General features: G+C 39.9%; 1 protein-coding gene across 4 annotated transcripts in view; it reads left to right on the top strand.

The window, feature by feature from the left end:
* The window catches only part of RTN1 (reticulon 1), a 310021-nt gene that overhangs the window by 272169 nt on the left and 12266 nt on the right, over positions 1 to 25586 (top strand). Inside the window, exon 1 of one of the 4 annotated variants that reach the window (XM_010335126.3) lies at positions 1591 to 1769. The exons of the other annotated variants lie outside the window; for them this stretch is intronic. Within the exon in view, the coding sequence (XP_010333428.1) occupies positions 1709 to 1769 (61 nt within the window). The 5' untranslated portion in view covers positions 1591 to 1708. Of the gene's footprint in view, positions 1 to 1590; positions 1770 to 25586 lie in introns of those variants that run through there. 4 annotated transcript variants of the gene reach the window in all.

The raw sequence follows: 25586 nt of genomic DNA on the forward strand, positions 1-25586 counted from the left end.
GTGGGAGCTCTGTGACACCCCATTAAAAGCTTCATCAAGAATAATTTCAGATATGTTACAAAGATATGCAGAGAAGCCCAGCTGGTTTCTCCACAAGCTTGTATTCTGAAAAGAATATACATGATCCCAAAGATCATATTTTAAAGTGTATATGCTTCATTAAAATGAAAGATAAATCGTGTGTACAAGCATAACCTTGAGATTACTGTCTTTAGGCCCTTGCTGGCATGGAATATGCAAATGTAGGTTTCGATCTGGGAAAGAACACCCCTGGGAACTGTAGAGGAATCAGGAAGGCTTCACTTCTCTATGAGAGAGATCTTGTAATGGGTAAGGCTTTGCCATAAGATGAAGTGGGAAGTTTGTTCCTGCTCCCTTGGAACTCTTCCTTCTATGTGCCCCTGTGGCCCCCAAGGCACCCTCTGTCCTCATGCAGTGTCTTGTCTCCTCCAGGAACCCCTTCCAACAATACCTTCTTTTCCCGACAATGCCTACATTCCAGTCCTTTCTCTTTCCTATTTCTACCTTTTCTTCATCAAAATACATTTATCCCCTGTCTATTCTCTCAGGGTCTTGATGTACGTTCTGATAAAGTAGTTTATGGTACGATTGAAATAGTAGGTCACCACACATTGTTCCTTTCCTTCCTTAGACATTTGCATTTTAACTGGGGACTCCTGACATCCTTGACTACCTGTTGTTGAAACCAAAAGCTTTATCTCCCAAATTATACACACCACCTATCTCCATTGCCTCCCAGTGCTCAATCTTCAATTCTGTTAAGACAGAATGTCCTTTGCTTCCGAGTTCTGTTTGAACGTCCCCACAACTGACACTCTTGTATTGTCACTGCTTTGACCAATGACTCCACGTGCCACAGTCCAGGGGCTTTGGTCTGGGGTCTACAGGCAACACATTGTGACATGGATTCCTTCAACCCACAAACAGAGAGGGGTAACCCAAGAAATACACAAGCCCTCTGGGACAGAGCAGTAGGATTTCTCTCCAGTGACTGTTGCTTGCCAACAGAGGTTTTGGATATCTGTGGAATATTCCAAAAGAAGGAGAGAATCTGGCAATTCTTCATAAGATTCTAGGCAAGAAAATTCATCGAGGCCAGATTTTTAAGTTAGGGAAGGGAGAAATGAACGGTAAAGGTGGCGACAATTAGAGGATATTATGCTGCAAGCCTGACATTTATGATGTCGTTGACTTGGTCTTGTCCCGCAGGTTTCTTGGGTTTCTAAGAAATTTCCAGAATATGCGCCTAGCATATTCCGGGAGTCAGGAACTCCCAGGAACAGCCCAAGTCCCTCTCCTCTTCTCACCCTCACCCTCCGCCCTTTTTCCCCCTCCTTCTCCCAAACCTCCCACCCACTGTCGGCGTCAGTGTTCTCGGCCAGAGCACTTTACCCGCCTCCAGGGTAGCACCCTTGGGCAGCCCAGCCAACGCTATCGCGTCGAGCGGCGCCCGCATCCCGGTGCGCGCAGGCGGCTCCAGGGCCGCGCCGCGCTGATTCGCTGCCGGCCGCGCAGACTGCGGCGCCAGCGACGCTCCCTCCCCTCGCCGTGCGCCGCCTGGTGCAGTCTCAGTCTCTCCGCAGCCGCGCGGCCACCGCGAGCCCAGCCGCTGCAGCCGGGCACCGACGCCTGAGTGCACGCTCGGCTCCCCCGAGGAGAGCCACGGCGAGCCCCCAAAGCCCGCACGATGCAGGCCACTGCCGATTCCACCAAGATGGACTGTGTGTGGAGCAACTGGAAAAGTCAGGGTATTCTCTTTATTTCAGTAGTGCATGCCTGAGGCGCACGGGAAGCCCGGGACCCGGACTCGTCCATTGTGCATCATTTCACCTGTGGGACCTGTGCATGCTTTATAACCCAGAGCTTTCTGTTGGGGGGTAGTAAACCTGTTATTTCAAGAATCAAAATGGATGGTGCTTGGTTTTTGTTTTTTTTTCTTCTTCTTCTTCTTTTTTTTAACCCCACCCCCATCTCTTTGTTTTGTCGTAATGTTGGTATTTTAAATAATGCATCATTCGCCTCCTCCCGGAGTTCTTTTGGGATCCGTGGATCATTCAATACTTGTTTAATGTTTTCTCATCCCCGGAGTTAAAGTGCTTTCTTATTGTTCCATGCATCACATTTATTTCTGCCCAGAGGTTGAAATCTCCTGGCAGAAGCATTAACTGAGAGGGCTAGAGTGCATCCTTTTAAGAGGGACACACCCATTTCAGGGTTGTTATTTGTGGTCACACAAAGGAGAGTGGAGATGCAGACTAGCTCTCGAAATTCTGAAAATATGATGGCGTAGCCACATATTAGGATGGTTCACTTTGAAATATTTGGGTTTCTTTTTCTGTCATTGGAGTAACCTGTAACTATTATTTATTAGTAATAGGTAGCTGAAACAAATGGAGGGATGGAACGAAATAGTGCCGGTGGCCCTTGGTATAACAGTTTATTTGGGAATAATCCATATTAGCACTGGGTGTGGCTACCCTCCAGCCTCGCTTGGATTGCTTTTCAGCCATTTTTATTCAGCCTCACACTTCACACATCCATCTCTCCTTTGTTACATTAAAATTCACCTTGCTCAGTTACAGAGTATGAGGAGAAAGATCATTTGCAAGAATGGATTGTGTGTAGTAACTTAGGTGTTTGTCGGAGGTAGTGTCTTTTCATATTTAATACATATGGTTCTGAAGAAGGCGCTTTTAATTTAACCTGCAGGGTTTTGCAGCATCCCTCAGGAGACCAAGAATACTCTGGAGCAGCAGCTGATTTTATAAAAACCTGGCATCTTCCCCTTGTAATTTTATATCACAGGAAGGACAGGATGTCTTTTCATCTTTAATGCCTCTGTGGGGTTTTGTTTCGGTATATATTTTTAGAAAAAGTAAATATAAATCTCAGAATTAAAAGCCTGCTTGCCTTGCCTCTTGTTTGTTGGATTGGGTGACAATGACATAAAATACAATCGTCTACTTCAAATTATGTGAGTGTTGGAAATACAGTTGTCAAAAGTAAATCGATGGCGTTGGTAAATTTAAAAGCCAGTAAATAAGAAATGTATGGCAGTTGAGGCACAATATTTTGAAGAATGATGACAACTGCATGGAAGAGCATATGTTCAATATAGAAGGCAGCTGTGAAAATATAGTGTGACATTTTATTCTTGTTCTGTGGTTAGACCCATGAAGTTTATTTGATATACACACTGACAAACAACTATGGCTTGATATAATATCAAATTTAGTTGGACATAGAAACTGGTTTTTAGACTATGATTCTATAGAGTTTTTGCTATTTTTAACAAAAGTGGATATCCAGACAGCAGGTTTTCTGTTCTGTTTGTAGAAGATATTCACAAAATCTTTTGAATTAAATATCTTAATCTATTTCATCACAATCGTATGCATTTTGACTCGGTTGCCTCAGTTTATGTCTCTGAGGTTTTAAAAAACACATGGATTTTTGTACTCAGAAATTAACACAAAATGTTTTAGTTTCTCCATTGAAGACAATAATTTTCATTTCTGATGTAGAACTGATTGTGAAGATTAATTGAAAATCATTGAGAATCTTTTATACTCAGTGACCTTTGGTAGTCTTCAGTGCCATTGATTTCCTTTTGTCAGATAGAATAAATCCATTATCTTGAAAATTGACTAAAAAGTAACTGAGTGGGAGACGTGATGAGCACAAAAGATAAATTGTAAGGAGTGAATTATTCCTTTTTTTTTTTTCTCCTCACTGTGAGAACTTTTAACCTTAACAGAATCTACATGGAGATTTTGGTTTGTTTAGCATTTTTAGTGTATCCTCTTTCCTTCAGTTCCCTTATTATCAGAAACAGTTGTTCTTAACCTTGTCTGTACATTAGAATCACCTGGAAAGCTTTAAAAACCACAAACGATGCCTGGGCCCTACCCCTAGAAATTCTGATTCAATTGAGCTGAGCATCAGTATTTTTAAAAATCTCCTTAGGTGAGTTTAATATGTAACCAGGATTGAAGTCACTGGATTATTATTTTGTAGAGATGTTGTCTCACTATGTTGCCCAGGCTGGTATCAGACTCCTGGCCTAAAGTAATCCTTCTGCTTCAACCTCCCAAAGTGTTGGGATTATATGTTTGAGTCACCATGCCTAGCCCGGTGTGTAATAATTCTTAGTGAGCCAAACCGATAGACCAGCAGAAGTCCAGGATACCAATAAAAAATAAAAACAAAAATAAAAAATGGGTGTAATCTAGGAGCAGATGTGAATGCAGTGGTAAAAAGTCAGTGCAACATTGTTGATGATGTTCTCTAGAAGGATTAGGAGGGGCAAGTTTTGCTTGGAAAGGAAATAATGTGAGCTTTAGGTTTTCATCATTTTATTAAATACTCCATGGAGAAATTGCAGCAGATTGACTATTTCTTGAAGACTCCACTGAAACTAATTATAGTGTGCCATAAACACTGTAGTGCACATGTAAAAGGAAACTTATTAACATACGTAATTTCAGTTAGACAAGAATGTTTAAAGGAGGCTAAAGTTATCCTTATATACACTACATTACACCAATTCTGCTTCCCATTTAAAAAAATTATACTACCACCAAATATTGGTTAATAAATCAAAGCACATTCTTCTCAGTGAAAACAAAATGAGAATTAAATGACAACCTAATAAAACACCTGTATATTCTTACAGATCAGTACCATCTTACTATTTACAGGACTCTTTTACTGAGTGGTTTATTTGAATTACTGCATTTAATCCCCACAAAACCCATGCAGTTTAAGTTTTATTATTGTCCTCATTTTGTAGGGGATGCCTGAGGCTTTCATAAGAGCACACCGACAGTAATGCCAGAGGCTGGCTGCAAGCCTGGGCTGTCTCCAGAGACCCTCACTTCCCACTGCTCCACCGTCTGCCTCTGTCGATAGCTTTTTTCTCAATGATTTTTCTTTTTTTTTTTTTGAGATGGAGTCTCACTCTGTTTCCTGGGCTGGAGTGCAGTGGCATGATCTCAGGTCACTGCAACCTCTGCCTCCTGAGTTCAAGTGATTCTCCTGCCTCAGCCTCCCAAGTAGCTGGGGTTACAGGTGCCCATGACTACACCCCACTAATTTTTTGCATTTTTAGTAAAGACGGGGTTTTACCATGTTGGCCAGGCTGGTCTCAAACTCTTGAACTCATGATTCGCCCGCCTCAGTCTCCCAAAGTGCTGGGATTACAGGCGTGAGCCCCCACTCCCGGCCTCCTCAGTGATTTTTCTAAAGGTTTAAATTATCTATGTAATGGTGATTGTGTGGACTTAATAACCCCTTCACATTTACAAGTCTTTATTTTACCACACATCTTTTCATTTGAGCTTTTCAGCTTACTCTTGGACATTATAAGGCTCAGAAGTTAATGGAGGTGCCCAAGGTTTTTTGGTAGCAAATTGTGTAGTAAAGGTGATTCTCTTGGCTTCAAATCCATAACTCCTCCCATCTCAGCACTCACTGCCTATCTTACTAATGCTAGGTTAGAGAAACTGAACTCTCATCTACATCATCTGAGATATTTTCACAGATGTTCTAATCTTTACAAATACAGCAAAATTTAGCAGTAAGGCAGTGATCTTGACCAATTTTTACCATGGTTGTCACTGTCATCACCACCATCATCAATTCATCATTCTAAATTCTCTGTAAATATTAGCTATGTGCCAGTTGCTGTCCTAAGCTCTTGTTACATACCTGCCTTAATTAAACCTCCGTGAGACTACTCTCATTTTATAAAGGAGGTAACTAAGGGATTTAAGAATGTGAGAGTCAGCAGTTTGCCCCGGGGCATAACTGGATTCTGAACACAGGACATTCTGATGATGAAGCATATACTTTTACACTTCTACCATACTACCTAAATTCAAATGGTGTTGTACTAGGGGAACAAAGTTTTATCAGAACCATGCATCCACATGATTCTGTTTGTTCTCTAAAGATCGTTTTTTCTCCCGAGATCTCACTATACTCAACAAATTCACCTGGCAGGATGCTTAATAGTGTGGTAGATTGATACATGAGTGCTTGGGGCTAAAGGTCACCTCCCACTTTACTCTGTGTGGCAATAATTTGTAGTTACAGATTGCCAGAATGTAAGTTATTGATGGAAGATGAAACACTTTCCAGAGACCATAACCTAAAGGCAATCATTTTTTTACAAAATATTTTGAAACTTTTATGCTGATCTACAGTGCTCCTGGAAATACTTCCAAATAGTCTGTTCTAAAAGGAGCTAGTCTGAAACATGAAAGAGCTAAGCATCCCAGAATACACAGAGGAAATAATCTGTTTTAGCCACAATAATTGAAAAAAATTAATGCATACCTTTGGGAATGGCATTAGGGAAAGACATTTTACACAGATACAGGCAGACTAATAGCACCTTTTATCAAAATCAGCATTTTATGTATACCCCTTATTAAAATATTGTACAAATACTACGATGTAAATATTAACATTTGCATAATCCCTGGCTCTGAAGAATTCTAATGGGATCCAATGGGAAAACTGGCTTAGCTCGGGAGATGGAGATTTTTTTTCCCTTAGTGAAAGAAAAACCCTTATTATGCAGATAATATACCAAATGTAGGTAGTCAATCACTCCACTGAAAAATAAATTCTTTTTCACAATGTATTAACATTTTCAAGAGAAACTTTCTAAGGAAACATTACAAATTTTGGGAGGGGAATAATGGCTCTATTTTCTAAAAATGATGGAGGCACGTTATGAACATTTTCATTTGTACAAAGGGAGGTTCAAAAAAAGCCACAAATTACTCAAAATCCTACTACTCAGAGTTAATCATTGTTAAGATTTGCTAGATATTATCTAGATACTGCATAAAAATGAAACTAAAGAGCTAGGTAGGCAACAAAAGAGTGTTTATAAAATAAGATTGAATATATTACAAAAAGTATTTAAAATAATTTAACAGAAGTGGACATGAAACTGAAAGAATTGTGGAACTTCACATACATGTTTAATTACTGTATGAGCTGTTCCTTCCTGAAAATTGAGAAAAAGACTATGATAAACATCAAAAGGTTTGAATCATTTTTTTAGTTACACATTGCAGTTTTAGACCCTCCAGATGGACTCTGCAGTTTCCAACCTTTTTTTTTTTTTTTAAAGATTCATTATGGGTGAGAAAGGTTGACAAAAATGCTGGTCTAAATTTACATCTTCAAATCTATTATTTTTCTCAGATTTCTGTTGAATATTTATTTCATTTTAAAAAATGGGCCAGGTGCAGTGGCTCATGCCTGTAATCCCAGCAGTTTGGGAGGCTGAGGCAGGCAGATCACCTGAGGTCAGGAGTTTGAGACCAGCCTGACCAACATGGAGAAACCCCCTCTATACTAAAAATACAAAATTAGCCAGGCGTGGTGATGAAAGCCTGTAATCCCAGCTACGTGGGAGACTGTCACAGGCAAATTGCTTGAACCGGGAGGTGAAGGTTGTAGTGAGCCGAGATCGTGCCATTGCACTCCAGCCTGGGCAATGAGAGTGAAACTCCATCTCAAAAACACACACACACACAAAGAAGTGATAATCCTAATATTCTAGGACCAAAGCATTATAATTACTATATATCAATAGGGATTGTGGATGAAATCTTCCATCACAGTTACCAGGCCCTTCCTTCTTCATCATTTTTAAAAAGTCTCTTTCCCTCCTCTCTATTTCTTATATCTGAAATGGTATTCTGTACTCAATTATTTCTCATCTTTAGACCAGTTAATATGTTCTGGAACAGAATGTGAAGTAATTGATATATTTTAAATTACCTTATAATAGAATTAAATACTAAAATCCACTGAATCCAACATAACCAGATCTATTATGAGTTAGGCCTTGAGTGGTTAGCTTTCAGAGTAGCACTTTTCTTTTTGAAAATAATTAAATGTATGTCACAGGCAAATTTCCCATCTTCCTCCTAAGTTGTGTGCATATTTGCACCCATGTATTCTTGATATACTGTCACCTTTCTACTTCTTATGAAAGTATAGGCCGGGCACCAGAGCTCACACTGTAATCCCAGCACTTTCGGAGGCTGAGGTCGGTAGTCCACCTGAGGTCAGGAGTTGGAGACCAGCCTGTCCAACATGGTGAAACTTTATCTCTACTAGGAATACAAAAATTAGCTTGGCCTGGTGACACACACCTGTAATCATAATTACGAGGCTGAGGAAGGAGAATTGCTTGAATCCAGGGGGTGGAGGTTGCAGTGAGCTGACATCATGCCATTGCACTCCAGCCTGGGCAGCAGAGTGAGACTCAATCAAAAAAAGGGAAGGAAGGAAGACAGGCAGGCAGGAAGGCAGGCAGGCAGGCACAGCCATTCAAACAAATATGCCTGCCTTATAATGAAGCTTATAATTGGAAAGCTAGGAATTTGACATTAATGATTCTTTAAAAGCCATCTTCTGCCAAGGTGACAGTTAATAATGCTAACTACTTTAAAATCTTGATAATTAAAATTCTATTCCAGACTTACAGCATGTATTTCAAATAAGAAAATTGTTAGGGTTTTAAAACTTAAAAAGTATAGAGTTCTATTACCCCAAAGTTATGTTTAAGCTGTATCTTTAAGTTCAAGTTGAGCAGTATTGTCTTACTGTTTCATGAAATAAAATTCCAAATTCTTCCTTATTTCCTATATTGCCAAAAGAGAAAACATAATTCAGCATTACTCCTGAGCTCTTTGAAAAAGCTGGTGTCAATGTTGAGTAAATGAAAAGTACAACTACAAGTTTTAATTTTTAGAATTTATTCAGTTCTGCCCATTTTACAAAGAAAATACTTTAAATGTGGTCATATTTTATCTCCTTTCTTCAGAAATAGTTCACCGAACTGCAGATTGGCAAATTTCAAATTTGGTGATAATTGGCATCAAGAACATAATATTTTATTGAATGGAAGAGAGGTACAATGAGAAATCATTCCTTTTCTTTTGTCCTTTTAGTTCAAGAAATATTTTTGCTGTTACCATCTTGGCCCAAATTTTAAATATATTCATTTTTTTAAAAAGGAGCCCATGGCTGTCTACCTCATGGTTCTTTTCTATTCCACTACAATGATGCGTTTTAAGAAGGGGTGACACAATCGTAAGATTTTGTGGCTGATTATGGTTGATGACCAACAGACCAAGTAAACACTTTGTATTTTGATGAGATCAGAAGGCTTAAAGAAAGAAAAAGTACATGAAGACAATCATTATTGAGTACCTCAAAATTCTTTCTTCATGTCTCAACTATCATATTCCCAAAGCCTGTCTTTTCCTCCCTGTGCCCATTTCTTTCTTTGATCCCAGTTACCCTGTGAAGATCCCCCTACGTGAGCCTTGGCTTTGCCAGAGGTCTAGGAGGAGGAAGAGCTTGCACAACTGTCAGGAATACACAGGCCCTGCTGTTTCACTTCCTGGGCAGGCCCACCCCACAGGGCTGACCAAGGGCTCACACATCATCACGTTAACTTTACAGCTTGGAAAGAATGGGAATGTTCTAGTCCTGGTGGATAGACCTAGCAAACAGGAATCACATTCATTTCTAACCAACGAAAATGTTAAGCCCTTCATAAGGATAAAGCAGTTTTTGCCTTCGGTCCAACCTGAGGAGTAGCCATTCGGGAATAGTGTATTTGCCTTTGTCTCTCGTGGAAGAAAAACAGCAGAGATTGCTGTTGGCTGTGGTTTTGACACTCAAATCCTTCATTTTCCATTGTTCCACCAAAGCTCATTTAAAGTAGTGGGTTAAATGCTATGCTCTTTTACTATCTATAGAAAGCACTAGGCTTAATGTGTCTTTCCTCTCAAAACATCCACAGAATTATTTAAGAGTCTAGAAATAGTGTTGGCATTTTTCTCTTGACAGCCATATAGGTCATAGTTAGGAGGTGTGAGGCAAGGGCCTGGAAAATGAAATCAAAAGGTGTCTTATCAGCAAAAGTCGCTGCCAGCAGTTTTCCCTCTGGGCTCAGAGCTCCTAGATTACCATGTGAACCTTCAACTGATGTGGGGGACTATCTTGGTAAATGAAACTCATGACTAGAAGGTGTCATCTTTGAAAGTCTCTATGTTTAAAGTATTTTGTTACATCTACTTCTGTTTTGTTTCTCCAGTTTAATGTCAAAAGAGGGAAGATTAAAGAAGGAAAAAGTTACTTCTATTTTTTTCTGGTTAACCTTTTGTGGTGACATTTTGTTTCCTTCATGAAAATCAGTCAGAAAAAACTGGCTTTTAATTATTGCTTTGGACACTGGGTTGGAAATAACTGAGACCAAATCTCAATCTAGCCTTCTTACTCTGTTCACAAGGTAGTCAATTATTGTAGTTAAATCATTGAAAGCTTGCTAAAAAGTAAATAAATGTCAACAGCATATCATTTTCCAACAGTCCTTTTGTTGAAATACTGATATTACCAACGAACAGGAATTTCTTACATCTTCTTACTTGGCCTTATTTATTTATTTGTTTGTTTATTTATTTATTTAAGATGGAATGTTGCTCTGTCACCTAGGCTGGAATGCAGTGGCTTGATCTCAGCTCACCACAACCTCTGCCTCCTGCGTTCAGGTGATTCTCCTGCCTCAGCCTCCCAAGTAGCAGGGATCACAGGCGTGTACCACCACACCCAGCTGATTTTTTTCTTTTCGTTTTTTTTGTTGTATTTTTAGTAGAGACAGGATTTCACCATGTTGGCCAGGCTGATCTCAAACTCTTGACCTCAAGTGATCTGTCCACCTCAGCCTCCCAGAGTGCTGGGATTACAGGCATGAGCCACTGGACCTGGCCTCACTTGGCCTTTTAAAAAGTAGTATTAACTCGTCACCACTTGTCAGCGAGTGTTGTAGTGCTGCCTGAAATATTTTCTGTACCAAGATGGAATAAAATTACACAGTTAAGAATATGGTACCATAATGAAGATAATTATGCACAATTTATTGCCATTTTATATTATCCACATATATTACATTTTGCCTTACAAATAAAATATAAATAGCTGCACTACTTGTCTATTCAGTTCATACATTTTTATTAACTTTCTGAATACTGTAGCCACTATTGGGTCATTTGAATGCATTTAAAATATTTTCCCAAAACAAAAATTTGGACTACAGCAAAGGACTTTCTTTCTAGAAATTTGACATAGGATTTAATTTCCACGTAGCTATTAATTCAAACCTTGGATCACTTCTCTTATTCTTCTTTGCTTATTGATTGGATTCTGGAAATGAGGGGAGCACTAGTTTCAACGTTTGGTGTTAGGATTCTTCAAATCTGCTACTTCACCTTTCGCTGAATTCATTTTAAGACAATCCCAGGCAGGCTGCGGTGTGTGTACTCATAGCTGTGGTTTGAGGACTGTGATGAATTCACCAGGCCCAGTTCGTTTATCAAATTGATAGGACACACGGATCTCTCATTTCAAAACCAATATGTTTCTCCTCGATTTTTAGCAAAGTAGCTTTAATTGTTACAACTGGCAAAGCAATATCGTAATATGCCTGTCCTAGTAAGTATTCTTAGCTATTATACTCAGATGTTTAAACTCTCGCCTGTCTTTTCTTCATTAGGAGGATATTAAAAGAGAGAGACTACTCATACTTTGTTATACCTGAAGACCACTGTGGGTAATTCACTCCAGTAACAGAGTTACTTATGTTTTTCTTACTGGGTTCTAAGGAAATTTTATTCAAGTACCTTCTTTTCTAGATTGGGTACTATAAAGCTTCCTACACAAGTAATCACTCTAAACAAAATTAAAATGTGAAAAATCGGCATTTACACAGCAGATTTGGAATGCAGAAATTCTGTTCTCTGATACCATCACCTCCTACCCTTCCCACTGAATCATCAGAACTTTGGGCCATTTCCTGGCACTCTGACCACACAATGGCCATTGCCACTCTCCCAGCCTGACAGACACCAGCCGTTTAGACTGTCCGTCATTCCCAGCCTGAACCCCAGGGTTATTCATTTCAATTCTGTCCTCTTGTACCTTAGAGTCCTCTGATCATGTTCCTTGGGCCTACTCACAGCCCTGGACCGCCCCACCACCCATAGATCAGAACATTCAGCATCTTAATCTATTGAATGGACCCCCAAGAAATCCTTGACTTTAACCAAACCCTCTTCACTTTTTGGCAATCCATTTATTGATTCCTTTTTGAAACTTTACTGTATTTTTCTAGACCAGCCCTGTCCAATAGAAATATAAGCCACAAATATAACTGTAAATTTTCTAATAGCCATATTAAAAAGTAACAAGAAACAGGAGAAATTCTTTTTGATTATATATTGTATTATTATGTCCAAAAGTATTAGCCTTTCAACATATCAATACAAAAAGCATTAATGAGATATTTTACATCCTCTTTTGTACTAAGTCTAAGATCCAGTATGTAGTTAACACCACAGAACGTCTCATTTGGGAGTAGCCCTGTTTCAAGCATCCAGGACCTTATGTGACTTATTGCTACTGTATTGGACAGTGCAGGCCTTGACTTTTCCTATTCTCTTCAAGCCCCACCCTTAATCTGCTTAGGCTCAGGAACCTCATGACTCATTTTCCAGGGAAAATTCAAGTTAATTTCCCTTTTTATGTTATTTTACCACTTTAGGTTATTTTTGTTCCCCCAACACGTATCTATGGCCACACCTATAACTTTCCACAATGCCCCTCCATCTTTACCTAGCTCTCTTCTTCTTCCTTCTTTGAAAATAACAAATTATGATTAATCCCATTTTTTCCTGTCTTCCTGGAGACTTTGCTTCATCAAATCTGTTTTCCAAAATCTTTACCCCTCCATTCCCACTAATATTCCTAAGTTTTGCTCAACCTAAAGGTTTACTTGTTGCTACTACTCCCCAAACTATCATCTTCTTTAACACTTTGAACTTCCCCCGACCCACCCAGCCCCTTACAATAAGGCTTCCAGCCCCACTACTCCTAACACTGCTCCCTGCAAAGTTATGAATGACCTTCCTTCCTGTCTCCAAATCCCGTGGTCCTTTTTACATTCCCATTTCCTTGTTATGTCTACAGAATTCCACACTGTAGCTTACCCCTTTCTTCTGGGAAATGTCCTTCTTGGCTGCCATAACCTACACTATTGTGGTGCCCTTTCTAACAGGTGGACTTCTCTTTTCTATGGACCCACTTATTCCTTTCAATCTCAAGTGATGGCTTCATCCTAAACTGCATCCCTTAGCCTGTCCTCCATTGGAGATTTCCTCCATTTTCATGGCTGAAGTCATCATTTACACTTAGCATACAACCAAAAGTAAATATTCAGCCCCCATGCTAAATTTTAGCCCTGCATTTCCAGTGGTCTACTTTATATATTCATTTGAATATCATTGGATATATGATTTTAAGGACCCTGTTAACTCAGGGCCACTGTGACAGAGCCTAAAGAGCAAGTCATTTAATGTCTAAGCTTTATAAAAATTAGTCGTGTGTGCAGTTGTCAGCCTCATTTCATCTCTGATCTCATCTCTGCCCCAGGCTGTGTCAGAATGCCCTGCTTAGATGTCATCGTGTCAGAAATTTGAGACATTCACTCTCAAATTTCCTAGTTTTGGCAGTAATACTAATTACTCAATCACCCAGCTTTGAAATGTTGTTTTCACCCTTAATTAGCTCTTCCGCCTTTCTCCCACAGTTAGTCACCATTCTTGTCAACTAATCCTTTGTAATAGTTCTTTTATCTACCTCATCTCCTTAACAAATTGTCCACCACACTCACATACCATCCCACATCCTCTTTATCAATTCTAGTACTATCTCTTCCTCAAACTCAACTTTTGCCACCTACAACAGTACAAGATATGTTGGCATTGATTCAGCATTTGTCAAAAGAATGTTCAATCTTCCCAGCTAGACCTAAAGTTCCTTAAAAGCAGGATCAGAATTTTTTTATTTCTTCGTTCCTGTGCTTACTTAGAAAATAGATGATCAATAACTGTTTACTATTGAAATGACTTTTTACTCAAAGAAATTTCTCTTTAAATACCTAATTCCAAAAGCTTTTTAAGTACAATCAAATTTCTCTAAGCTAATTTTACGTAACTTTTGGCAACATTAACATGTAATGTGAGAGAGGCAACTATTTTGTTTTGGAAAAAGCATCAGATTTAGGATTTGATCCTGATTCTTCTATTAACTAGCCAAGATACAAGTGTAACTACCCAAGGAGTTTACCTTACCCTCTGCCTAGACAGAGCTGATTCATCAAGACATGGGAATTGCAATAGAGAAGAGTAATTCACACAGAGCCAGCTGTACAGGAAACCCAAGTTTTATTATTACTCAGATTAGTCTCTCCCAGCATTCGGATAGCAGAGTTTTTATTTAAAGACAACTTGGTTTGTCAGAGGGAAGCCAGTGAGCCAGGAGTGCTGATTGGTCAGAGATGAAATCATAGTGAGTTAGAGCTGTCTTCTTGTGCTCAGTCAGTTCCTGGGTTGGAGCCACAAGATCAGATGAGCCAGCTTATTGATCTGAGTACAGCCAGCTGATCCACCAAGTGCAGGGTCTGCAAAATATCCCAAGCACTGATCTTAAGAGCAGTTTAGAGAGAGTTGGAATCTTATAGCCTCCATGCATGACTTCCAAACCATAATTTCTCATCTTGTGGCTAATTTTAGTCCTACAGAGGCATTCTAGTCCCCAGGTAAGAAGGAAGTATGCTCTGGGAAAGGGCCGTTACCATCTAAGTTTCTCGCAAAGTTAGTTCAGCCTACCTCCATGAATGAACAAGGGCAGCTTGGAGGTCAGAAGCAAGATGGAGTCAGTTAAGTTAGAGCTCTTTCACTGTCTCAGTCATAATTTTGCAAAGGTGGTTTCAATCCCTCCCTTTAGGTTTTATAACACCTTAATCCTAAGGTGTAGGCTACGAAGATAGGAAAAGGCCATTGATTGCTTTGGCTTCTTCCTACTGACAGAGGACAGGGACATAGTGGGAATGGCATTGAACTCCAGGTTTAGAAGAGTGGAGCCACTTTGCAGCTGTCTGAGTGTACTCATGCAGGCCTGGATGGGCTTTCAAGGCTTCCATGGCAAAAACAGTAGTAGTAGCCAAAAACATTAGTATTCTTGTTTATAGTTTTACTACAGTGTTTACATGAACAGCCTACTATAAGGTAAATAATGAGTTCTAGGATGAGGAGTACAATTCCCAGTTTTAAAAGCAAAGATTTGAAATCATTAGTTTGGGGACTTCTAACCCACAAAGAATTTAGAATTTATTTTAAACTGCAGAAAAAACCCCAAGAACAGCTAACAACAGTGCACTATAGTTTTTTTTTTTTGAAGCATAATTTTTCTCCCTTCGGTCCCCATTTTTATTAAAAACAAATCCTGAGGGAACTGATTTGTTTACAAGATAAACTTCAGTCTTACTGTTCTTGGCCTGGCTATTTGCATAAAGTGCAGCAAGAATAATTATTTTTCACTTAGGCTTTTTTCATTGGTTTTGATAGAACTTTGTTTCATGAAGAATTTTAGATGATACTTTTTAAAAAGCCGAGCCCAGCAATGGGTTTGTACCCTTTAATACCTATGAGGTAGGAAAATTCCTCTTCTCTTAAGGTCACAAGATGGCTTGGGGTTCCTGGGCCTGTTAGAAAGTAACATTCTTTGCTTAGAACAGGTCAGGAACAAACTAGATTCCCCAATGGGCTTTAATTGACTTTATAAGTCAACTTTGATTCTTTAAAGGAAGCATGCCATTCCAGTTAAAGCCTTGGTAAAATAACCAATTTTTCCAGTGTATCCTGTTACAAAAGAAAACAGATTCTTATTGCACTTATGCAATTAACTGTACTTCCATAAATTCAGAATATTCACAAATAGTTTCCAAATTCTGGAGAAATTAAGTAGAGAGGAAGAAATATGCTGCAAATTTTGTTTATAGGAGTGTATTTTACTCACTTGTTAAAAGTTGCAAATAGCTCCAAAGAAGTAAGTTCTCTTGACTCTCAAAACAAAAAGTTTAGCAATGTTTAACACATAAGCTTTCCATGAGAGTCCTAGAAGTTTGTTTTTTGCCTCCTTCAATAGCACAATTTTTTTTTTTTTTTTTTTTTTTTTTGAGATGGAGTTTCGTTCTTGTTACCCAGGCTGGAGTGCAATGGCACGATCTCGGCTCACCGCAACCTCCGCCTCCTGGGTTCAGGCAATTCTCCTGTCTCAGCCTCCTGAGTAGCTGGGATTACAGGCATGAGCCACCATGCCCAGCTAATTTTTTGTATTTTTAGTAGAGACAGGGTTTCACCTTGTTGACCAAGATGGTCTCGATCTCTTGACCTTGTGATCCACCCGCCTCGGCCTCCCAAAGTGCTGGGATTACAGGCTTGAGCCACTGCGCCTGGCCCCCAATAGCACAATTTTTAAAGTTATGTGAGACCTGCAGTTAAGAGTCCTATATCTGATTATACACTGCCTTTTGGAAAGGACCAAAACCAGACAAAATGTCTGTGAATGACAAAAGTCTGTAGCTACTATTAAAACTACAGTTGACTAGGAATTTTGGATACTTTTGTGGCATACAGCAATTCTACATAACAATTATAATTATTAATAATGTACACTAAATTATATCAACATTATAGGAGTTTCCCATAATTTTGGAACACATACTAATAACATTTATACAAATAAAGTACAAAGTAAGCTAAACACCATTTACTCTTCTATTTGAAAGATTTACCTCTGTTTTAATGTCACAATCTCCAGCATTATTAATTAAAAACCTGCATTTAAAAGCACATGTTAAATGTTACAGCTGATTATAAAACCATTTTTTTAAAGAGGACCGAAATGAGACAACAATTGTCTGTGGACTACAAAAACATTTTAAGGCAGCCACAGTTAAAGACACAATTGACAAGGAATTGTGTTACCTCTGTGGTACAGTCTGTTAACATAATAATTATTGATGTGATATAACATGATAATGACTAATAAAATATACTAAGTTATATTGGACTTACAGGGGTTTTACATTATTTACATATACCAATAACACATTTACACAAATATAGACCAAAGAAAGCTAAACACCATTTCGTATTTGGCAATGCTTTCTGTATGAGTTTTGTACCAAATAAACCAAAGGTTATTTTTGGACTTTGGAAGACCTAATATCTAAAATATTAGGTAAGAAAGAGACATAATTTATAATTTGATGTTGGAAAGTTTGTTAAATATCAAAGGTTTAAAACACTGGATATCACAAAATAGAATCCTAGGTAACCATAAGTAATTCATTTGGCTAAAATGATAACTCCAAAAAATTTTTTAAAAAGAAAAACCTTTACTCTGATAGACAAGACTTAGCTTTCCAAACAATACCCAATGAAGATAGCATGAAGCCAGTTGAATCTGTCTCTTCTCTCTTTCCTGCTTTTTTCCCCTGCCATTTACCCAAAGAAGAAAACAAACCCTTTTATTATCTTTCAGTATTACATAAAAATCATCTTTAAAACAGAAAAACAAATTTCCTGTTTGCATTAGTGCATCTTTAATGTTAAAGTTAGTTTTTTTAAATAAAATTTTATGTCTTTATTCAGTTTTAATTAGTTTGACCATAAGTTAAGATTTTCACAAACTCTTTAGAACCCTTTACAATTTTCCATTAAACAGCAGATCAATTTTCTGAGTAAACCCTGTTATTCAGACACATGGGCCCAGATTCTGACCCCACATCACTATGATTTTAATGTTTGAACTTAAGAAGAAAAGCTAAATAATTTATTTTAAGTATTAGCCAACTTGTTTATAACCACAGAATTTTTACAAGCATAACCCTTTACAAACTCCTTTCACTTTGCTTAATAACTTCAGTTTTGTTCCATTACTCTTTTAGGTTAAGACAATTTTTAAAACTCTCTGAACTAGATAAAGTTACATTCCCTTTACCAAAAGCCATATTCCCATGCCTTCTTAACAATCTTTTTGCAAAAACACATTCCCTACACACCTTGTATGTAAAACTGTTTCTTCCGTGGTTTCAACTACATGTAACAATGTTAATTCTTAGCAACTTTTATTTTTAGTGAAAAATCTGATAAGTAAGCAATTTTAATTATGTACTAGGGGTGAAGCCTAGGACATAAGACAGAAATGAAGGTAACGTCTGACTCTTTTTAGCATAATAGCAGGCATGGCTTTACGTGTGTCCCCAAGCCTTATCTATAATCTAATGCTCCAAAGTAGGTAAATCAAACAATTTTCAAAGCCCAAGAAACAGCTTGACCTTAAAGCATTTAGCAAACTTGATATTCGTCCTTAATTTAGACCAAATGTCCACATTTTCACGACATTTTATTTTACCAGTAATCTTTAAAACTGTCTTTATTTCCAAAAGATTACTAAGGTTACATGAACAAAACTGCATTAAAGTTTCTATTTTTCTGACAAAATATTTGATTTTTGCACTTATGTTTCTAAGCCAATTAATCAGAGCTTTTTTATATATAAACATACAACACATATAAATACATAGACAGAAGATTCAGCACCTATGAAATTTTTCATATGCCAGTTTCTTAACTGGATGACTGGCTTCAGGGTGGAGCCCTTGGATGAACAGGGCCAACTGCATTTCTAAGGCTAAAGAATCAGCAAATAAGCAGCTGAAGGCAAAGACAGATCCCCAAAATTAAGGGTGCCATTTTATACTGGATCCTGGATCCCCAAAAGGAGGAAAATACTTGGGAGAGGACAGTGCAGTGCTTCTACCATGCATTTTATTGCAAGGCAACCCAAAGCCAATCAGCCCATTTTGTAATCAGCCTATTTCCCATGGGAGTCTTATCTCCCAAGAGGGGCTTGGGGATGTTTTCTTATCTTCCAAGTGGCCAAAAGCATGCTTCTCTGATCCAAGTGTGCAAAGAATTTAGTATCCCTTCATAAATACTATTAGCCATTCCTTAAAGCAGGTGTCCCCAAACTACGGCCAGCGGGCCACATGCGGCCCCCTGAGGCCATTTATCCAGCCCCCCACCGCACTTCAGGAAGGGGCACCTCTTTCATTGGTGGTCAGTGAGAGGAGCACAGTATGTGGCGGACCTCCAACGGTCTGAGGGACAGTGAACTGGCCCCCTGTGTAAAAAGTTTGGGGACATCTGCCTTAAAGTATATTTCCTACCTAGTTATCATAATGTGATGTAATTTCTGATACCCCCAAAACTCAAAACCGTTAGATAACACAATGCAGAACAAAACAGAGCCTTTAATTTTAAGAGGGCTTTATCTGCTTTTAATTCTTGGGATTTTATGAGGAAAACAGAGGGGTTTTTTCCCAAAACAGGGTCTGTGGTGTCTTCTCTGTTTTTCCCAGTGAGTTCCAGGCTGCCAGAAGTTATCTCAGGGCCTCTCGTATGTGCATTAAGAGGTGCAAGACAAAAACAATGGAGAAAAATAATTCAGTGGACTGAGAAGAAAAAACCTTTTTCCAGAAAAACAAATTCCAAGAAGAGAAAATCATAAAGCCCTTTAAATATATCTATGGGCCAGGTGCAGTAGCTCACACGTGTAATCCCAGCACTTTGGGAGGCTGAGGCAGGTGGATCACAAGATGAGGAGTTTGAGACCAGTCTGGCCAACATGGTGAAATCCTGTCCCTACTACAAATACAAAAAATTAGCCAGGCGTGGTGGTGCATGCCTGTAGTCCTAGCTACTCGGGAGGCTGAGGCAGGAGAATCGCTTAAACCCAGGAGGCAGAGGTTTCAGTGAGCCGAGATCATGCCACTACACTCCAGCCTGGATGACAGAGCGAGACTCCATCTCAATCAGTCAATCAATCAATAAATCTATAGTTTGTTTATCCACTTTTAATTAAGCTGACTTTTAACCATAGTGTTCTTTAAAAAAAGAAATCCTTTCAAATCTCCTATTACCTGGCTTTAGCCATGCCAAGTGGCCGATATTTTTACCTTCTGAGCTTTACCAAAGGTAACCTCCTATATGCTTCAAAGACATTTTCTTTGAAGAAAGCAGTTTCTGTTTTTACAAGATTTAGAATTTCCACAAGGTAGTTTAAAGAAAGGAAAATTCAAGCGAAGAAATTAGAAGTCATATATGGAGGGGAACCCCAATAAATGGCAAAGTTATACAAATAAATCAGAACAGAATTATTCCAGAAGCCAACAATTGAACCCAGGCCACCACTGTCAAAAGATAAAGCCTTAGATACTGAGCTATACAGCATTGAGCAGTTTCTATTGCTTTTCCCAGAAGGAGCCTAGAAAAGCCAAATTCAAGCTTGCAAGGCTTTTAACTGCTCAAGAAAAAATATAAGGACTATGACATGAACCCCAAATATCTGTCCTGGATAGTGGAAACCAAAGAAAGTATCACTAAATGGTCACAAGGTTAAGCTATTAGGACACAAAACCAGACGGAGAAATTTTATACAGTATTAGTTTCAGGGACCCATAGCAAAGTTTGTTACTAACCAGCCTGCCAAGCTGGCTTGAATGGCAGGCTTATAGGGGTCCTAAACCCACATTCTATCCTGCAATACCCCTCTCTCCATTAGAACACAGAAAGATAATTTTTTTTTTTTTTTTTTTTTTTTTTTGAGACGGAGTTTTGCTCTTGTTACCCAGGCTGGAGTGCAATGGTGCGATCTCGGCTCACCGCAACCTCCGCCTCCTGGGTTCAGGCAATTCTCCTGCCTCAGCCTCCTGAGTAGCTGGGATTACAGGCATGCGCCACGATGCCCAGCTAATTTTTTGTATTTTTAGTGGAGATGGGGTTTCACCGTGTTGACCAGGTTGTTCTCAATCTCTTGACCTTGTGATCCACCCGCCTCGGCCTCCCAAAGTGCTGGGATTACAGGCTTGAGCCACCGCGCCCGGCCAGAAAGATAAATTTTTTTTTTTTTTTTTTTTTTTTTTTTTTTGAGACGGAGTTTCGCTCTTGTTACCCAGGCTGGAGTGCAATGGCGCGATCTCGGCTCACCGCAACCTCCGCCTCCTGGGTTCAGGCAATTCTCCTGCCTCAGCCTCCTGAGTAGCTGGGATTATAGGCACGCACCACCATGCCCAGCTAATTTTTTGTATTTTTAGTAGAGACGGGGTTTCACCATGTTGACCAGGTTGGTCTCGATCTCTCGACCTCGTGATCCACCCGCCTCAGCCTCCCAAAGTGCTGGGATTACAGGCTTGAGCCACCGCGCCCGGCCCAGAAAGATAAATTTTTAGCACAAAGTACACAGCATTTACTACAGCCTAAGACTAGTCTCATAAATCCTTTTTTTCTATTAATCAAACCTTTGCAGAGAAGACCAGTAGTTTACTGCTTTACCTGGACAAAGAGAGAGAGACCGGAAACTTGGCTGGTAAGAATTTCCTACCCTTTTTGCTGGCATACCAGGTTTCTGGGTTCTCTTTCTCTGCAGCTTCCAGAAGAATGGAGTAGCTTCTGATGTCCCTGCTTGTTTGTGCTATAGCAGTGGGGTTCCAGCTACTTTACAAGAGAAAATCACCTTTTACTGTTTTATGGAACCATAGGCAAGATTCTTAATTTGCATAATGCTGTGCAATGGGCTGCGTGGAGAACCAAATTAACATTTTCCATCCCAGCAAAATACACATAACGAAACAGATATTAGTCAGCTTGTTGAGCACCCAGTGTCAGCCTGGAAAAGGTAAAACTTTTTCCTTTTAGTCCTGATCCACTCCACGTGAGGGCAGATAACCTCCAAATGATAATTCACAATAGGGTCTGTGGTCAAGGTGGAGAGCAGATAGTCACCCCCAGAGACAGGCCTATTGAGCCTTCTTTAGGGCTCATGGTGTGTGACCAGACTAACAATGAGGGTTCTCTGAGTTAGGCCTGCTGGACTTCCATCAGCAACCCCCTCTGAGATCCCTTCCACATATACAAACAAACACAAAGAGGAGATGGACAGAAGGCCTTCCAAATTAGATCCCTAACCAAGAACTCCAAGAGCATCCTTTCCAAATTATCCTACGATTCTCCATCTGAGAAACCTCCTCGAAATCTTCCTGATTGAGGAGAAGTCTCCCAAACCAGGACTCTTCCTACTACTTAGAATGAACCAACTGAAGGCCGGGTGCAGTGGCTCATGCCTATAATCCCAGCACTTTGGGAGGCCAAGGCAAGTGGATCACCTGAGGTCAGGAGTTTGAGACCAGCCTGACCAACAAGGTGAAACCGTGTCCTACTAAAAATACAAAAATTAGCCAAGTGTGCTGGTAGGCACCTGTAGACCGAGCTGCTTGGGAGGCTGAGACAGGGGAATTGCTTGAACCTAGGAGGCGGAGGTTGCAGTGAGCCGAGATCGTGCTACTGCACTCCAGCCTGGGCGACAGAGTGAGACCCGTCTCAAAAAAAAAAAAAGAACCAACTGAGACCCCCAGGAGCCAGATACCCTTCAATGATGGTACAGATACAGGCACCCCATGGTGGAGCTACAGACACCCCACAATGGGGCTACAGACACCTCACCATAAGACTACATTACCAGTCAGGAGAAAAAAGGAGGCATTGGCAGTGTCTAGGATACTCACCAATCTAGACACCCCACAATGGGATTACGGACAGACACCCCACCATGGGGCTACAGACACCCTGTGATATGCTACAGTTAAGGGACACCTCCCCAGGACAATTTCTCCACTGCATTAAATCCATGCACATTGGGTCAGCAGCATCATGCCAGTAGAAAGAAAACTAGGGGGCCACTTGGGCTGACTTTTGGATCCATTGCTGGAGGGGGGCCACTGAACCAAGGCAGGTAGTCACAAAGGCAATCCCAGACAAGCCCCCAGATTTGTAACCACCCGAGGGTTTCACCTTGCCTGTTGCCTAGACAATGCTAATTCATCAAGACAGAGGAATTGCAATGAAGAAAGAGTACTTCATACAGAGCCGGCTGTGCAGGGGTCTCAAGTTTTATCATTACTCAAATCAGTCTCTCGGAGCATTCAAGGAGCAGAGTTTTTAAGGATAATTTGGTGGGTGGGGAGAAGCCAGTGAGCAAGGAGTACTGATTGGTCAGAGTTGAAGTCATATCGAGTTGGAGCTGTCTTCTTGTGCTCAGTTAGTTCCTGGGTGGGGACCACAAGATCAGATGAGCCAGTTTATGGATCTGAGTGGGGCCAACTGATTCATCAAGTGCAGGGTCTGCAAAATATCTTAAGCACTGGTCTTAGGAGCAGTTTAGGGAGGGTCAGAATCTTGTAGCCTCCAGCTGCATGACTCCTAAAGCATCATCTCTCATCTTGTGGCTAATGTTTGTCCTACAAAGGCAATCTAGTCCCCAGGCAAGAAGGTGTGCTTTGGGAAAGGGCTGCTACCCTCTTGGTTTAAACTATAAACTAAATTTCTCCCAAAGTTAGTTCAGCCAATGCCCAGGAATGAACAAGGACAGCTTGGAGGTTAGAAGCAAGACAGAGTTAGTTAGATTTCTTTCACTGTCTCAGTAATAATTTTGCAAAGGCAGCTTCACAAGTTTCTAAAAGTTTAGTTTCCTTGCTTGTTAGATATCTATGTAATGGAGTTTATTCTGAGGTTTCAGTGAGATAACATATGAGAGAGAGTGCTTTGAACATTTCAGAATCAATGTAAATAGATAATCTTGTTACAAAGTATTCAGAAACAACAGTCCATTGTTTTAAGATAAAACCTCCTTATGAGAAACCTCCTACAATCTTATAGCAAGTAGTTGAAAGACCTGCTGAGATCACTCTACACCAAACTCATGTTACCTAGTTAATGCCTTTTGCCCACAGTTTCTTCAAGAAAAGCCCATGAAGTGCCTGCCGTTCATAGATTTCTTGAGCAAGCATTCTGGTGGTTGGAGATTTAAGACGCTTCCCTAGAAAGCATGCCATTTCTATGAAGTAGAAAGCGATTCATTCAGAGGGGATTCACTTGAAAATAGCAAATTCTATCTTCTCTTTGTCTGAAAACTACTTTGAGGCTCTCCTGAGCCCCTTTAATCTCACAAGTGGGTAAGCATCTTCCTTCACACTAAAGAGTGCCCCCTTCCGCACAAATCATGCTGTCTTATACTGTATTTGTTTCCATATGCGTATGGGCATCATAAAATAGATTACCATTTATTTCTTATTCATTTGTGTAAATGTGTGTGTGTGTTTGTACAAGTAACTTATTTTTAAATCCCTACCACCCTACTCAGCACAAAGCCTGGCACTTAGTTCCTGCTCAATAAATGAAAACAGTTGTGTAAGAGGTAACACTTTAGTTAGTGGTGATGCTTTAGTTTCCTTTTAATTCCCCTTTGCCTCTCCCCTTCACAAAGAGAGTAAATACCTGGAGGCCCTGGACCCTCAAAGACCGTTAGCCCTGCTGCCTAGGCTTTAGACCTTTAGCCTAGGCATACCGCAATTTATTGTCTCCAGTCCGTTCAACCCTGGAGCTGCTGGGCTTCTGTGGAGAGCCCTTTTTCTCCCACTCTGTCCTCTACCCTCAGAGTTCCAGGGATTTATTACAGGTCATGTCTTCCAAAAGATCCCTCTTCTCCACCTGAAAAGGATTATAATTTTTGGTACTTCATTCTAAACAAACCCTTCTAAAAGAAAAATCATTTGGTAAACTCAGTCATATTTTGTTGCTAAGGACAAGCAAATCTTTAATGCATTATTCTAGCATCTTTGCATTAAAAAAAAAGATGGTAACAACTACTTTGATGATGGAAAAGGGTTGGGCCAAAGGAATGAATTCCTAATGGTCAGTCAGTGTGACTGGGGTTGGGATAGGGAGAAGAGAGGCTTTAGAGCACAGTCCTTTGTTTTTTTATTTTTTTATTTTTGCCTCAGGAAACATATTTGTAGGACCAGCCCTATTCAAAAGAGAAAAAAATCTGTTTCATCCCCAAAACACGCTTGTGAGCCTCTTCTCTATTTCCCACATGGCAGAACTGTTGTAGAGGAAAGGGAACAAATTTTGCCCAACAAAGGTCCGCCTACTGGAGTCTGAGTTAATATCCCTGATGGCCCAGATAGTGGCGGTGGGTGGGGAGTTTGTGGGGAGTGAATTCTCTCTCCAGCTTCAGATTGCTGGGAGTATCCTCAGCCTGTTATGACAGAGACTCTTCACCTTTTAGCCCTGATTTACTCTCCAGCCAGCCTGAGGTAAGTCTGTGGCCAAAGAGAGGGTTAGTACTTTAATCTGCAAAATTCCTTATGTCACCTCTCCTGGCTTGCATTCTTATGAGGGCATGTGACTTTTTCAAACTGTTCTTTCAAGCTAATTACATACCCCTGTAAGATGGGAGTAGCTCCCTGCTCTCTTCAACCTGGTCACTTCTCTCCTCCTATGAGCAAATGACTGTAGTCTAATTCTGTAAACCGGTGTCTGTAGGTACACTGCAAGTGAAGCTGGCAGTACAAACCACTTCCATTTACATTTGGTTGTGAGGTGGGAATTTTGTATCTTACTTCTCTTCCTTAAAATTGATTGGCATAATATTCTATGAAAACCATTTGTCACTTGCCCACTTGGCAATGGCGTGGTCTCGGTTCACTGCAATCTCAGCTTCCCAGG

The sequence above is a fragment of the Saimiri boliviensis genome, chromosome 2 (assembly GCF_048565385.1).
Source record: "Saimiri boliviensis isolate mSaiBol1 chromosome 2, mSaiBol1.pri, whole genome shotgun sequence".
NCBI lineage: Eukaryota > Metazoa > Chordata > Mammalia > Primates > Cebidae > Saimiri > Saimiri boliviensis.